This window comes from Calypte anna, chromosome 1, assembly GCF_003957555.1.
Source record: "Calypte anna isolate BGI_N300 chromosome 1, bCalAnn1_v1.p, whole genome shotgun sequence".
NCBI classification, from domain to species: Eukaryota; Metazoa; Chordata; class Aves; order Apodiformes; family Trochilidae; genus Calypte; species Calypte anna.
Window position 1 is genome coordinate 181,846,729 of NC_044244.1, and position 17,152 is coordinate 181,863,880.

At 41.6% G+C, this 17,152-nt stretch overlaps 1 protein-coding gene across 1 annotated transcript in view; it reads right to left on the reverse strand.

Annotated features, from left to right (window-relative positions):
* The window catches only part of LOC103536231 (probable ATP-dependent RNA helicase DDX10), a 51,647-nt gene extending 37,127 nt beyond the window's left edge, over positions 1-14,520 (reverse strand). Inside the window, 7 exon segments of the mRNA XM_030469079.1 lie at positions 201-327; positions 2,031-2,220; positions 3,323-3,443; positions 3,888-4,046; positions 5,613-5,743; positions 5,963-6,023; positions 14,261-14,520. Coding sequence (XP_030324939.1) covers positions 201-327; positions 2,031-2,220; positions 3,323-3,443; positions 3,888-4,046; positions 5,613-5,743; positions 5,963-6,023; positions 14,261-14,488 — 1,017 coding nt within the window. The 5' untranslated portion in view covers positions 14,489-14,520.
* Between the last annotated feature and the right edge of the window lie 2,632 nt (positions 14,521-17,152).

Sequence of the window (17,152 nt, forward strand, 5' to 3'; positions counted from 1 at the left end):
TGTATTGAGCCTGGGTTGCTGAGCTTCCCAGCAGCCAAGCCCTGCATGACATGCCTACAGTAGCAGGTGTTGTATGGTTCCTCCCCCAGTTTCCTGTTGCAAACTAGTCTACAATCTCCCCTCTCTGGTGCCTTGAGTTTTAAATTAATATCTTATTTGTAGTATTTTAAAGTGCTATGGGAAGAGGGGAACAGCCATACCTCTTTACAGCTTGCAAAAAACACAATGCTCTTCTTTTTCAAGTGACTTCTCAGGAAAGAGTATAGCATGTTGACTTTTTGATGAAGCTCACAAACAACATAGTTCTGATCCAAAGTTGCTGGGGTACTAGGAAAAAAACCCCACATTTAGATACTGCCATTTCTCATAATATTAAAATGAGAAAGAGGAGAAGAGAAAGACTATGCAGGCATACAATATATACAGAGATACCTGGCCTCTCCTTTAAGTCAGGAGTGTTTAACAAATACCCAGGAAAAGGAGGGGAAAAAAAAAAAAAAAAAAAAAAAAATACAGGCTGGAAAGTTCTCCAACTTTAGGGAATAAATCTTAACAGCTCCACTAGAAAGCTACTCTTGAAAAATGAACCAATTTTCTTGCAAAAAGCCAGCAGGGAGAAGGGGATGACTTTTGACATTACTTCTAAATTCATTTACTACTACCAAGCTAGATTATTTCCATGTTTAAGAAGTGAAATTCAAACTGCCTTTAATTAAAATGCAATATTGTCTATTAATCCTATTAAAGTATCATTTGAGCTTAAGGCAATGTCAAAGCACAGTCCAATCCTGAAAAAAAAAGAGCATTGATGTACTACAATGATACACCCTGACATGCAGAGAGACTTCGTAAAAGTCTGAATCGTCATCTCAGCTCACCTTTCTATTCTTTACAAAACTCAACTTTAAAAATTCTTTGGCATATTTGTCCTTGAAATACATCTAAATGTTCATCCCTCACAGTTCCTCTGCTTCACAAGAAATAGACCAAGGGTATTCAAAATTATTTTATAAATTTCACCATCCTAGGTGGCACAAGACACTGCTCCAGTTTTTATTCTGCTACTTTCAATTATGCCACAGCCCCTTTAAGTCTTTCAGAGAAAACTGTTATCATAAGTCAATAACCTATTGTCTACTAAGGTAGTAATTAATAATTTCCTTTTTTTAAAATTCAGTTTACTAACTAATTGCATCCTCCCAAATATTAAAAGAATGTAATTTAAAACCAGACTTCACAAAAAATGGGAGATCTGTGAAAGAGGTGTATAGACAGTCCTCAAAATGAAGACTACATACTAGACTTCTACATCCCCTTATGCTAAGAGGCCATTAACCACACAATTTTTTCAGTCAATCATGCTTAAGATGTTTTGATAATAAAACTGGTTAAGGAAAAGTATTTGCAGTACAGTACAGTAATAATTAAAACAAATAGTTAAAACTGCTTTTGGATTCAACTTGTTTCTGTTGTTCACTTTGCTGATAATTTCACATTTGCTCATCTGACATATACACATTACAATATACACATACTTCACAGAAAGGCAAAAAGAAGTCACACATGTTCTTAAATAATGACACTTGGATCACAGAACCTACAGGAACACAAAGTATTAACATTCTCCACTTAGATTTAAAAAAAAAAATCTGCTAAAAAAACAATGTGCATATTTTCTTCATTTAGTGACATGTTCAATTTTTGAGCTTGGCAGACCATATACTGCACTTCTTGCAAGGTCCTCCTGTTCTGATCTGAACTGTATGGCACGACAACTTTAGTTCACATGCACAATAAAGCCAGCACATCAGGTATCCACAAGATTTACTGAATAAGGACTAATGTGACTAATGTCACATGCTTTTCTTTGGGCATCTAATATTCAGTACAAAACCCAGACTGTCATTCTGCACTTTCCCAATAGGAGTATGTCATCTTCTGATTCAGGGGACTGACAACCAGAGAAGAGGTTAAGTAGAATCTCCATCTGTTTAACTCAACAAAGGGAAAAAAAAATTATCCCAACATACCTGAATTTGGCTTTTTCATGAACCCAAACATACTCTGGATCTTTCAGACTCAGCCGAGCAAGATCCTTCACAGATTTTGTTTGTGTTGCAGAAAAGAGCAAGGTCTGACGTTTCTTAGGTAGATTTTCTATGATTGCATTCATCGTATCAGCAAAGCCCATGTCTAGAATTCTATCAGCTTCATCAAGAACTGAAAAGAGAGACAGTTTGAGAAAATCAGGATTTAGCTTAATTTATATACATTTAAAAAAATCACAACAAAACCATACAGTACAAAAATCCATGCCTACCTAAACTGCAGAAATTAATGTATCTGACACTATTCTTTCTAGTTCTTCATCAAATATGTTTAAAAAAAACTGCAATATAAGAAATAGCATTTCCCATAATCTATGTAGCACAGTCCTCAGCTTCGCATGCTGAACCATAAAAGATCTGCATTTCAAGTAAACAGTTCAGCAATTTGCAAACAGAATGCAAATTACAAATTCCCTGTCCTATTACTGAAACAGAAGCATGGAATATGAAACAGAGTTGTATTATTCATGACACAGCTAAAAAGACTTTCCTGTACCTAAGCTGAATTTACCTTTGAAACACAGAGTATAAACAGAGCAGCACAGAGACAAAGCTTTAAGACAGGGCCTACATTTAATGCAATTCTTGTCTTACTGACACAAATTTTACTAAATGTAGCAAGCATAATTTCACATTTATCAGCTTCTTAATTGCTTTTAATTTCCCCAATCTATCCTAAAAGTTACACAGCTCTCAGGTGCAGGCAAACCATTTCATTACACTGAATGCTGGAAGGAAGAATAAAACAAAATAAAAAACATTAACAATACTAACAAGACAATGAAAGGATCAACAATCTGTCTTAGCATTCAAAGAAACGTTTTCTTAAACTGGCCAAAAAGACACACAAAGCAATGGATATTTCATATGAGCAAATTATCATGTAAGGAAAAACACAGGAGCCATGGCCAGAAAGGAAAGGCCAGCATTAGCCTGGACAGATCTAAAGGATTATATGGGGCACTAGATTCAGACTTGGGTTTTATTACTTGTTCTTATCATTCCAAAGGAAGACATGCTCAGGAAGTGTTTGAGCTAAAGTATACACATGAAACAGGTTTTATTTTCTTTTTTAATTTGTACATGGGTGAACTTAAATGACATTTTATCTATATACCATGACTAGGATGAACTTTTTACTCAAGGAAGTGCCCATGCAATAATACAATTTTACAAAATATTTCTGAGTATATGAAAACAGTTAAGTAACTTACTCAACATTTGCAGGTCAGAGGCATAGAAATATGAGGTTTCATCCATGTGCTGCAGAAGCCGTCCTGGAGTGCAAATTAGCATATTTATGTGGTGGATTCTTTCAGACTCTTCTTGCAGATCCTGAAAAGGAATTCCACACTTTTAGCTCTAGTTGTTCACACTAGAAGCCCAGTACCAGAAAAGGTCAGGCAAGCTTAACCTGCTGATAGTTTTTAGAAAGAACAGTCAAGAATCAGCCTTTACCCTTTCTACAAGGATATCACAATTTCATCAGCATGCTCACACTTGTGGCTTGAGTGAAAAATACCTCAGAATAATCTAAATTAACAGGATAGTCCTGAAAGGCTTGGTAGCAAGGTCGAGTCATGTAACTTGGAAAGAGTGTAGATATGCAAAAGCTTCAAAAGACAGAGTACAGAAACAGGAAAATGCGTGGGTCATTCATAGGTTCTCATTAACTACTTACTTTCTACCCTTTTCACTTCCATGGTTTCCTTCCTAAACTAGTGCTTAATATAGCACTCATTTATGCTTCCATACGGCAAATACCAAGAGGAGACCCACCTTCCCTCCAATGATAAGGCCAGCTGAGAATTCATGATTCTTTCCCACTTTACGCAGAACCTTGAAGGTTTGATAGGCCAGTTCCCGAGTGGGTGAAATAATCAAAACTCCCAGACCATCAGCTGAAGTCCACTGCTGGCGATACAGCAGTTCCAGAGCCTGAAAAAATTACAGAAATCTCAGATATGTAACAACAAATTTGTAATTAAAAGGGTCATTAAAAAATAAGCATGCTACTTAAAGTAATTACTTGAAGAAACGTCAGTATACATTTCACATGCTATATTTGCTATAGCAAAGTTTCCCAGTACCAAGCTACAGCACAGAGTAATGGATGGTAAATGATAAAACATTTTACTGCATAATTAATACTACTCTACTTAATTCTGAAAACTAAACCTTTATCATTTATACAAGAATACTAATCAGTGTAGAAAAAACATGAGAAACTTCCCCGCTCATAAGGTTTTGTGGGAATAAGAAACATAATGTGCAAGTACAAAAAAGTCAATTATTGCAGCTTTAGTTCTGATTATAGACTTGAAGCAGTACTAACCACATGCACTACACACACACAGCATTCCAACTAAAGCTGCCATATGCCTCAGACCAGGATTATTCCTCCTGTTATGAATTTGTACCACAAAACCACTGTCTCAGCTAATCCTAATGCTAAAATTTCCTACATATGACTACCTGGAGCACTCTGAAATACTGAAGGTTGTTAAACAACCTTGTAAAATTACTTTTTTTCCACTCTTCAGCTCCTGTGTCTTACCACTTTTTTCCCCTAAACCTTTTCTAAAATAAGGTCTGTAAAATGAAGTACTTCTACTCCTAGATTAACTAATTGAGCAATCTTACTTCTAGTTCTCTAGCTTTTGAAGCCATCTAAATTTTATTTCTTACTAATAAAAATTTTTTTAAAAAACAGCATAAAGCATAAATCCTCTGAACAAGAGAGGCTATATAAACACCTATTACTGTTCCCAAAGTTACCGACAGAAAAGGCTGCAAAGAAATTTATGCTCACAAAATGCAAGTCATGTTTAAACCAAAAAAAACCAAACCACCTCCATACTCAAACTCACACTTCTTTTTCCCTTTATTTAATCATAATATGATGGGGTTTTATTCCACTTATACATACACTTCAAGAAAACTTCTCAGTTATACTTTAAACTTGAAGAAACGAAATGGAGACCATGATATTTTGAGTAAGACAGTCAAGCATCTATTATCCGTGACAGGAGTTTTAATTCTGTTCTTAGTGGAAGTCCACCATCAATAATCTTATGTTTGCTATATAGAGTCCAAATACTAAAATTTTTAAGGGGGTGAAAACCATGCATCTCAAAAAAAAAAGGTTTAAGGAACTAAAGGTATTTCACCCTTTCTTCATTCTAAAATATATAGTTTTCAAATTCTAAAAGAATCAGATAATTAGAGTTGTGCCAAGAAAACAGATTCCTTAGAGAAGAACAAAGCATCTCCTGAATCACTCAGGGTCTACTAATGGAATTTCTAAGTGTCAGAAAATTCATGGGGTCAAGAATTTAATTCTTTCAGAATTTCAAGCAGCTTTATTGAACTAGTATCTTGGCTTTCTTGGGTTATACTTCCCTTCCAGTGTTCCTTCTCCTAGGATCTATTAAGCTAAGCCACACGATATCCAAAACTTCCAAGATAACTTTAAGTACAGATGGAAGGATGAAAATTACTTACTGGGACAATAAAAGCCAAGGTTTTGCCTGATCCAGTCTTTGCTGCTCCAAGTACATCTTTACCTTGTAAAGCCAAACCTATGGTTTGCCTCTGTATTTCCGTTACCACACGATACTGAGCTTCCTGCAATCCTAGTATTTGCAAAGTGGGGAGTGTGGGAGAAGAAAGAAAGAAAAAAAGAAAATCTTTATTTTTGTCTTGCCCAGAGCTGTATTCACCTGATTACAGAACACTGTAATGGCCAATATTTACATAAAACTTAATTTAAAGCAAAAAAAAAAAAAATATGCAGATAAATAATACATTCATTTTTACTTAAAATAATTTGCAGATAAAACTTTTGTACTTACCTTTTAGGGTTTTCTTTGACAATGGAAAATCTGAAAACCTTTGAATTTCACTTGCATTTATCTGAAACAAAGTAAGTTTAACTAGTGATTACTATCTAAGCATAATAGAGAAATTAAATAGCATTCTTTAAGCTGCTGTTAACATAAATATGCAGTAGTTCAGTATGACCTGATCCAAGTTAGCTGGGCTGGTAATCTCTTAATATCTTGATCTAAGACAAATTGCTCTTCTAACATGAACTGTTTAGTAAGGAATAAGATATAGTTTAATTACATGGGCTAATAGCATGATTTAAAGCTCAGACCACCATGAAATCAGAGAACAATTCAAGGTGAAAGGTACCTTAAGAGGTCTCTGCTCAAATTCCCTGCTCACAGCAGGTCAGTTCTGAGGTCAGATCAGACTGCTAAGGGCTTCATTCAGTCCAGTCTTGAAATCATTCAAGGATGGCAGCTGGACATCCTCTCTGTGCAATCTGCTTGACTCATCATGAGAAAAACGTGTTCCAGGCTAAGTCCCTTTTCCTTCAGCTTATGCTCTGCAGAGGGACTTGGACAGACTGGAGAGATGGGCTGATTCCAATGGGATGAGGTTTAACAAGGTCAAGTGCCAGGTCCTGCACTTTGGCCACAACAACCCCATGGGGAGCTCCAGGCTGGGCACAGAGTGGCTGAGAGCAGCCAGGCAGCAAGGGACCTTGGAGTTTGGATTGACAGGAAGCTGAACATGAGCCAGCAGTGTGCCCAGGTGGCCAAGAAGGCCAATGGCATCCTGGCCTGTATCAGGAACAGCGTCGCCAGCAGGTCTAAGGAAGTGATTCTGCCCCTGTACTCAGTGCTGGTGAGGCCACACCTCGAGTACTGTGTCCAGTTCTGGGCCCCTCAGTTTAGGAAGGATATCGAGGTCCTGGAGCAGGTCCAAAGGAGGGCAACTAAGCTGATGAAGGGACTTAAGCACATATCCTATGAAGAGAGGCTGAGGGAGCTGGGGCTGTTCAGCCTGGAGAAGAGGAGGCTCAGGGGAGACCTCATCACTCTCTACAGCTACCTGAAAGGAGGGTGTAGCAAGGGGGGGGTTGGTCTCTTTTCCCAGGCAACTCTCAGCAAGACAAGAGGGCACAGTCTCAAGTTGTGCCGGAGGAGGTTTAGGTTGGACATTAGAAAGAACTTCTTTACGCAGAGGGTGATCAGACATCGGAATGGGCTGCCCCTGGAAGTAGTGGATTCTCCGTCCCTGGAGATATTTAAAAAAAGAGACTGGATGTGGCACTTAGTGCCATAGTCTGGTAAGTGCAACGGTAGTGGATCAAGGGTTGGACTTGATGATCTCTGAGGTCCCTTCCAACCCAGTCGATTCTATGATTCTGTCACCCTTCTGCCCTGCTTCATCTCCTCAATCATCTGCCCATACGCACCAGGGGGTTCTGTAAGGTCCCTGTCCCAACCCCAAAACCTTCTCCATTCCAGGCTGAGCAAACCCAGCTCCCCCAACCTCTTCTCACAGGACAAATGCTTCAGCCCACACCATTACAATGGCCAAACACTGAACTGGATCCACTTTACTGATGTGGGTTTTTTATTGGGATGTCCAAAACCGGACACATTATTTTTCAGGGGAAAGGAAAAAAAAATATTAAAAATCACAGTTTAAAGAAAATTCTGTGGTATGCAAGCAAAAAATTTCTACACTGCAGTATGCCACAAGCCCCAGACATAACTTGCAATTACAATTCATGCTAAGCACTTCACAAGCAGTATCTCTAAAATCAGAACTTCTGTAGCCTTTTTCCTCTAAATTGTCCCAGTCAGACAGACAATATAGATTATAATAAAATATGTATGGCAAAACACGTAACTAGCCAATTATTTCATATTTCTGTGTGGAAACAACAAGCACTGAGTTTATGATATAATTTTTATGCCCACTATGCATAAGCTCATTTTCCTGGGAATATCCACAGAGGAACAGCTTGGGTTTGAAGGCTTCTGCAAATGGAGTAGTGATAGTCATATCCCATAAAATGGCACTTGAGAGCTCTTACCTCCCTTCTTTTTTAAGTAACCCAGCTAAAGGAAAAAAAAAATTACTTTGATGCCAAGTACACAGCCACTTTCTTCCTGGAAGAGAGCAGCTTTCCTGTACTTGTAATAATTTAACTTTTAGGGCTCCAATACATGAAGGCTGACTCCTCCATCTGCAATAACCACCAGCAAACACTGTTGCCAGCCTCCCTCTACAGCTTAATGGAGCTAAGCTGTCTTTTTCCCATCTATATTTTCAGATCCCTTGAAGCAAGGAGGTGTACTCCAGTTGCTGTATGAGATCAGACATCACCAATGAAAGCAAAGGTCTGCAAGGTCACAGCCTGGTAAACAAATGCTTCAGGAAATAGCTCCAGGCAATACACTTCTTCCCCACTCCACTTTTTCATTTCAACTCTTGCAGTGCTAGGATCAAGGGGGTTTTTGCATGTAATTAGCATTAGATTGTGTGATTAAAGATTAGTGACTGTGAACTTAAAGACCCGACGAGAACCATCAGAACAATGCTATCACTGCACACCAAGCTAAGGATGTAATTCAGGCATTGGAAGGGGCTGCCCAGAGAGGTGGTGGATTCTCTGTCCCTAGAGGTTTTTAAGAAGAGATGGATGTGGGACTCAGTGCCATGATTTGGGAACCACAGTGGTAGTGGATTAAGGGAAGGACTTGATGGTCTCAGAGGTCCTTTCCAACCCGGCTGATTCTATGATTCTATGAAAGCACCCTGACTCACCTCCTCCCCTGAACCATCAGAGGAGAGCAGCAGCTGATGGTTTCTAGGTGAACCCCACTGAGGTGTTCGTGACCCCACACACCACCCCCCACAAGGCCCAGCAGACTGGCAGGGTGTGCGATCCCCGGGGGCTGCAGGGCAAGAACATAAGGGACACTGCACAGATTCTTCCCCTGTACTCAGCGCTGGTTAGGCCACACCTCGAGTACTGTGTCCAGTTCTGGGCCCCTCAGTTTAAGAAGGATGTAGAGGTCCTGGAGCAGGTCCAAAGGAGGGCAACCAGGCTGGTGAAGGGACTCAAGCACAGACCCTATGAGGAGAGGCTGAGAGAGCTGGGGCTGTTCAGCCTGAAGAAGAGGAGGCTCAGGGGAGACCTCATTGCTGTCTACAACTACCTGAAAGGAGGCTGTAGCGAGGTGGGAACTGGACTCTTTTCACAGACGACCTTCAACAAGACAAGAGGACACAGTCTTAAGTTGTGCCAGGGGAGGTTTAGGTTAGATATTAGAAAGAATTTCTTCATGGAGAGGGTGATTAGGCTATGGAATGGACTGCCCGGAGAGGTGGTAGATTCTCCGTCCCTGGAGACATTTAAAAAAAGACTGGATGTGGCACTCAGTGCCATGGTCTAGCAACTGCTCCGGTGGGTCAAGGGTTGGACTAGATGATCTCTGAGGTCCCTTCCAACCCGGCTAATTCTATGATTCTATGATTCTATGATTCTCATGAAGTGTTTTAAGGGGGCTGTGGGATTGTGCAACATTTGTTACAGGATGCCTAGGGGAAGGATCAAAGGCAGAGAGAGGGAGGGATGAAGGGGGGATGGGGACAAACCAGCAAAAGAAGAGAGGCAAATGAAGAAAAGAGGGTCTGGTCCAGGGTAGCAGCTGGCTGGTCAGTGTGCTCGTCTGACTGACTCTGGCACTCCACCACCCCAGCCAATCCCACAGTCTTACTAAGACTTACTCAGACCTTATTGTAGCTTTTCAGTATTTGAAGGGGGCTACAAGAAAGCTGGCAATTAACTTCTTAGAATGTCAGGTAATGATAGAACGAGGGGGAATGGATTCAAACTATAGGAGGGTAGGTTTAGATTAGATATTAGGAAGAAGTTCTTCACCATGAGGATGCTGAGACACTGGCACAGGTTGCCCAGAGATGGTGGAAGCCCCATCCCTGGAAGTTTTTAAGGCCAGGCTGGACAGGGCTCTGAGCAACCTGATCTACTGGGAGGTGTCCCTGCCCATGGCAGGGGGGTTGGAATGAGATGATCTTAAAGGTCCTTTCCAATCCTAAAAATTCAATGATTCTTACATAAGAATAATTATTTACTACTACTGCTGCTATTAATTGCTCTTACATTGTTTTTATTTATCTTCTGTGCAAACACACCCTCTGTTCTGACCCCACGTGAGAGAGCACCAGCAGCCTGCCAGACAGCCCAGTGGGCAGCAGCCCCAGAGCAGAGTGGGACCAAGAGCCTCAGGGGCTGGAGGGGGCTGGTGCCAGCACCTGGGGGAACCAGAGCCTGAGGACAGCTCTGGGGCAGACCCAGCAGCTAACATCAGCTACTGGAGAGACCTATTTTATATGTCTGTGCAAGCTGTGTGTGTCTGTGTCTGTGTGCTGATAAAGGCACTGCTCTGTCCATGTTCATGTGAGTCTGGACACATGTGTGTGCACATGCGAGCACCTACTGGGAACACTCACTGCAGGACATACCTGGGGACCCAGAGCTGCAACAATCCTGCATCTACTTGATTGGGACTCGAAGAGTCTAACTGGTGAAGCTCAACAGATTCACCAATCTCTAACACTTGATACACTTAGTTTTTTAGAGCTGGCCAACAGGGAAAAATCATACTAAAAAAGTAATTGTCTTTACACCTATTCATTTACCTCTCTGTCCGCATCCACCTCAACAAAATACTTGAGAGGTGATAATTATACACACACACAAAACCCCCAAGAGCATGTGCTCTGAGTCCCTGAACTGGCTGAATTATTTACAAAAATGTTGAGACATCAAGTATAGGCTGTAAATAAAATGAAATACTTTTAACTGTTCTAGCTGATAGAAAATCACCAAAAGGCATGGATAGCTTCCACTGGCAAAGTTCTTAATGATCAACAGCAGCAGAAAAGAAAGACACAGAACTTGTTTCAAAAAGAAAAAAAAAAAACAAAACAGGAAAATATGAAAGAGACTAATGTATCTATAAGCAGAATAAGGCCTCAAATTAAAAGCTACTGAGCTGTCAGATCAGCCTTACATGCCCTCAAACTACCAAGCCTTCTACAAGTTCTGTCTACTACAGAAAACTGAACTTTTTTTTTTCCTGAGGGTTCATACCTGTTTGAAGCATGTATACCACAACACTACTCTTTTCAGCCTACTTCTCTCTAGTATAAACAAGTAATGTAATACATTACTTTAATCTTCAGATAAAATGCTGTAACACTGTTATTAAAATATGTTTTTTGACATCTTTCAAGGCAAAGCTCTTGCAAGGTAGTTTTCAAACACTCACTGTGTCCTGGTAGGGCAATAAAGTTTTGCCAAACTTTACCTAGAAATTTTAAGGTGAATTACTTTTGTAACACCTACTTGTGCTGAGAAGCACATATTTTAAGCCAGTCAATTTCTGGCAAGGGTGGGGAAACTATTAGAAATCACCACTAAAAAGTCTTTTTTTGACTTTTACAAATTGGAATTTTTAACAAGTATTTCCATATTTAGATGACAATTTTAAAGATATTGATTCACATATTGACATAGACTACTAGATATTTGGCTAATTTCCAGTTTTAATACTTTGCATGCTAAATCACACTCAGTGATGTATACAGGTTCAGCTTAATTTCAACCAAGAGACTGTCCACATAAGAAAACAGTATGCCTACAGAAGGGAAAACTATATTATAATTCAACCAATCCGTTATGTGCATCTAAAGGTATAGATTTTAGAGGCTTGTGACATATTATGTGGGCAATTGCAGCAATGTGAAATTGTTCTAAATAATTAAGACTGCTTTAAGTATTTAAGTGGTCAACTTCTTTTTAACTCTAGATGACCTGTTAAGAATAGATGTATTAATTACAAAGGAAGCAAATATTGTTCTGCTCTTCCATTTTAAAATCCTTTAAATCAATTTTTAAATTATATGCATAAGCCTAACTCTTCTAAAGATGTCCAAAAATAAAAAGTAGTAAGAACAGTATGAATAAAGTGAGGCATAGGAATGTTACAAGAGGACATGTCAAAGCTTCCTATATTATTTCTCTGCCCTACACATTTCCAGGAGCACAGGTACTAGTTTAATTTTAAACAACGTCCAAATGGCAGGAGTAAAGAGGACCAGTGTCAGAGGGAGATGACATGATAGATCTATTTCATATCTACATGCACTGGTGGAAACATCAACTTTATTTACTACAGGGAAACTAAGTTGATTACCTCTACTTATCTGTTGAAATCTGTACCTGTGAGCTCTCTCTAATCTGCTCTAGGTATGATCAGACAGCTTACTTTAAAGAGTATTCTGATCTAACTTGACTAATTTGTCATAAAGTGGACTAGAAAGAGTTCACACAGTCAGTTCCCCAGCACATCAGTTAGCTGTCCACGGTTTTCCATGAGCACAACTGGACAGATAAGACAATGTTCATCAACAGCCTTACATTTAGGCAAGAGTCCTCAGATCAACAGGTAAGAGGTGACTTATGACCACTAAATTTCATGTTTTCCATCTATGCTGCCACACATTCACCATGCCATGTCAACAAATGACCAAAACAAATATAGCATAACAGTAGTTTGATTATGTCTTCATTATTGTATGTCCTGTTTTACCTATTCCAAACCTTCTCACACTGGAAATTATAGACAATACACTCCTAGAGAGAATGCATGGTGGATACTCTTAGACCCTTACAACATGCAAAATTAATTTCACTACACATTTTCCTGTCTGTGTTCAAATACACAGAAATACAAAGTAATCTATCATATAGATACTGCAAATTGGCATATAAACAATAAGTCACCACTCTGGGATCTGTGCAGAGAGTTCACAAACCGTGCATGCAGCCTCTGCCAGGTTGCTTTAACTCAGTTTTTAATTTTGCTCAGATATACACCCCTCCCAGAAACTACAAAGAGGCAACCATCTAAGACTAGGTTATAACAGTCCAACATTACTGTAGTAATGTAGGAGGTTTTTCATTCCAAAGGGAAAGACAAACACCTACCAGTAGTTACCCCACTCCAAAAAATGCAAGCTTCTACCAACTCCAGTAGTCTGCTTTCACAGTCAGCATCTAAGTCCTCTATTTCTACAGTGACTGGAATGATATTGCTGAAACAAGATAACCAAAATTTATCCACAACAAAAATGTATTAATAATTTCTGCAGTTATCATCTTTGATTTTTATCATAAAAACAATGACTCATTATTTTCCCTGAGAAATAATCTGTAATTAAAAACAGTAATTTGACCATCTTTGGAAGCATACTGTTTGCTTTCAAACCAGTAAAGTCAATAATTGTGTTGAGCTTTAGAATACTAACCTACTAGATCTTAACCAAACAAGCTATCAGGACCTCTTCACAGTAGCAGACATGTTTCTTCTATACCTCATGTAATTATTTTCTGCTCAATCTACAACCACCAAACAGTCCCTACGGCCACACTCCTCTCCAGCAGCAGCTGCAAATTCAGCAGAAGTTGGCAGGACACAGAGCAACAGCACAGGCAGAGCACATCTAAGCTGCCATCCATGAGTACAAGCATTTTTCCAGTAATCAGTGTGGCTCCAGTCTTCTCCCAGAGAAATTCAAGAGGATCTGAGTGACAAAACAATCACTGACTCTCTAATATCCCAATACCTATTTCATGACTTGAGGTTAAACAACACACTCTTCTATCACGTTTGCCTACCTGGCTCTTCTATTGAGACACAGGTGTTCCATGTCCAACAGCAAGACATCCATGCTGCCCGGTCAGCTGGGCCAAGTGCCACGGGTGACACAAGTGCCACTGGTCACATGAATGCCACTGCCACAGCTCACAAGCGTGGTGACCACTTGCCTCAACCACTCCCTCCCCTCCTGAGGGTCTCACTGCCCGGGGCTCCACAGCCCGCGCTCAGTCACCTCCACAGAACCAGTGAGACTGTGGTCATTGCCCTCCACCCCTCCGCCTGGGGGGAGAAAGGGAAGGCATGGAGGATCAGCCCTGCCTCATGGAGCTGAGCAGTGGCACCCAACGAGCCCGTTACCTGCAGGCACAGCCAGGGCAGCAGCCCTGCCAACCAGGGGAACTCCTCACGCCTGCCCAGGACCTCCTCCCCCTCATCCTCCCAGCCCTATCCCCACACACACCACACAAGGAGAGGGGCCGTCCTACCGCCTCCTGCAAGACTCCTCCAGGTCCTCTCTCCGGCTGCCCTCCCGTCCCCGCCCTGCAAAGCCCCTCGCCCCCCGGCCCGGCAGCCCCGGCCGCCCGCCCCTGCCCGTACCTCGGGGTAGCGCTGCACCAGGCGGCTGATCCCCTCCCGCTCCACCTGCCAGTCGGGCCGCTTCCTCTCCTTGCGCTGCAGCCGCAGCCTCTTCGTCCGCCGGGTGTATTTCTTCTTCCAGCGCTCGAAGCTGCGCACCGGGTCCATCGCGGCCGACCCGCCGCCGCCATCGCTGCCCGCACGGCCCATGCTGCCCGCCCGGCCCACGCTGCCCCCGCCGCCCAGCATGGGACGCACACGACTCCGGGGGCGGGGCTGGGCGCAGGCCGCACGCGTCAGCCAAACGCGCCGCCGGAAAAGGGGCCGGAGCGGGGTCAGAAGAGAGGATTGGTTAGGTTTGGTTTGGTTTGGTTTGGTTCGGTTCGGTTCGGCCCGGCCGGAAGGGACTCGACTTGTCTAGGATAGGTGTTACGCTCGGCTCGGCTCGGCTCGGCTCGGCTCGGCTCGGCTCGGCTCGGCTCGGCTCGGCTCGGCTCGGCTCGGCTCGGCTCGGCTCGGCTCGGCTCGGCTCAGAACAGCTCGCCTAGGCTCAGTTCGGATCGGTTCGGTTCGGATCGGATCAACCCGGCTCGGCTGCTTCCCTCCCCCGCCCGTGGGCAGGTGAAGAGGCTGCACAGGAGATGAAGAAAAATCACACGTGGTGTAATAAACCAAAACACGGCCTCTTGTCTCAGCGTGCAGAAATGCAGCGTGCAAAATCTGCTTTGTGGGAGAAATGTTAATAGGGAAAAAAAAATTATTTAAAAGTGCCTTAATAGAAAAGGAGTGTGTGCATGGTACTGATAAGTTTTGTCAACTAGTATAGTTTTGGAAGGGAAGAGCTCTGTGGCAAGTTTGGTAATGTTTTATTTACTAACTCATTACAGAGAAAAGAATTATAAGAAATTTTCTTAGAGAAAAAGAGCAATAGAGAGACACGCAGAGAACTTTGTGTTTAAGCTGCCTTAGAGGTGTTTTTTGACCCCTGATTAAATACAGTTGTAGTCCGTGGCCTTGGCTCAGCCTTGAACTACCCAAAAGGTTGGCAGAATATCACAGGGAAAACTACAATGTGCAGTTGTTTTGCACTGTGGTGTAAGAGTGGTCTCTACAAGAGTCACAGATAACTACATTTAATTAACCTGCACATTTACATTATGCTGCTTGGGTGCACCAGTTCTGCAGGGAAGGTCCGTATTGCCCTGCAGTTGTTCAGCAGTCAGCAATGCATTGCTGAGTCAGGTTTAGCACTTCATCAGCACACAGGAATAAAAACAGGGTCCAGGCTGCAGAGCTGTTGGGCCACATCAGGAAGAGAAAATCACAAACATATTATGCAAAGACATAAGAAGGAAGTAAGCATGCTGATGAGGGAAACAGGGAAAGACTCCTAAAATAATTACCATCTCTGATGAGGGTTTGGAATTCCAGAAAGCCAAAGAAAAAGGGAGTGTCTCTTAATTAGCTTCACTTTTGCCATACCTCTGTTGAGCATATAGAGATGTTTTCCCTCCTCCCTGAGATGAGGGAAACCTGTTATCATATAAATGTTTGGTTTCCCTTTAAAACACATTGAAGTTTCTAATTTCAGGAAGGGATTGGAAAATCTCCATTAAATATGCTCTAATGGGATCTCTCCTCCTGCAGACAGCTTTGAATGCAGTGGTTTTCAGGTTTATTTGCTGTTAAGATGAATAAGGAAGGATGCTGACCTTTTTATTCTCAAAATTATTATTTTTCTTCACCTGATGAAAAACTGTTTGCAGGAGGTGCCATTCCACCCCAAAGGATGTGCATCTGGGGGGTGGTGCATCTTTCCTACAATAACAGCACATTAATTTGAGATACAAAACAAGGTCCCAGTCCAACACCATGAGGTTGTTGCATGGCTCAGCTGCCACTTAAAGCGTTTGTCTGTCTGCTTGCAATGTAAGAATAAACGAACAATTCCTCTCCTGTGTAGAATTCCTGCTGTTGCAGCACTAGAGTGAGAGAAACCTTTCTGTAAGTAAATACACAGGTAAAAGTGTTGTGTTTGAACATGTTGCCTTTGCTTACCTGGTCGACATTTTGCCTACAGGCTCATCTCTTTCACAGGAAAACAGCAACAGTGAGTCACTATGGACAGCAGTCCTCAATGAAAATAAAAGTTATGTGCAAGATAATACCCTACTCTCCTATTTCTAAATCATTTTTAATGCTGCTGTCATGAAAAAACATTGTTAATTATGCTTATATATTTCCAGTGTTTTTCAATAATTTGGCTGCTTATTAGCCAGGGGGTCCATATACAAGGAAAGGAAAACCAGAAAGTCAAAAGCAGACCTGGAGTAGTGGGTAAGATGCTGGAGAGACTCTTGGCCTCATGCCAGAGGTCTGAGAGCCTGCAAAGGCCTGGGACCCACCCTCCCTGCTGTCCTCTCACCCTGAGGGTCTTGCCTGAGAAACAGCCAGTGGTTTGTGAAAATTCCCCTTTTATACAGGAACAAATTCCATCATGTTAAATTTTATTTATTTATACTAAAGTGCAAGACTACTTCGGTTGTCTTGAAATAGCATTCTCCCTAAAACTGTAACAAAACCAGAGATCCCTCTGAGTGATAAAGACTAAGACAGAAAAAGAGGAAAAATTTCCTTTCAGAAGCTTACAAAGAAATTACTGAAGCACTGTTGTCTACTTGCAGTTTGGGGAAGTTAATGGAATATGGCCATAACAGTGAATGGAACAAGGCTCTGTACAAGACCACAGAGAAGAAGGCAACAATTTTTTAGTTTTAACAAAACTGACTTAACAGTCATTCTCCATAGCTTTCACTCTCACACATACTCAATTCTTTCTGCTCATAAGTGCAAACAGGTTATGTGTCTGTGCAGGGTTACTGATGGTGATAAGGGGACAAGGGGCCCTATGGC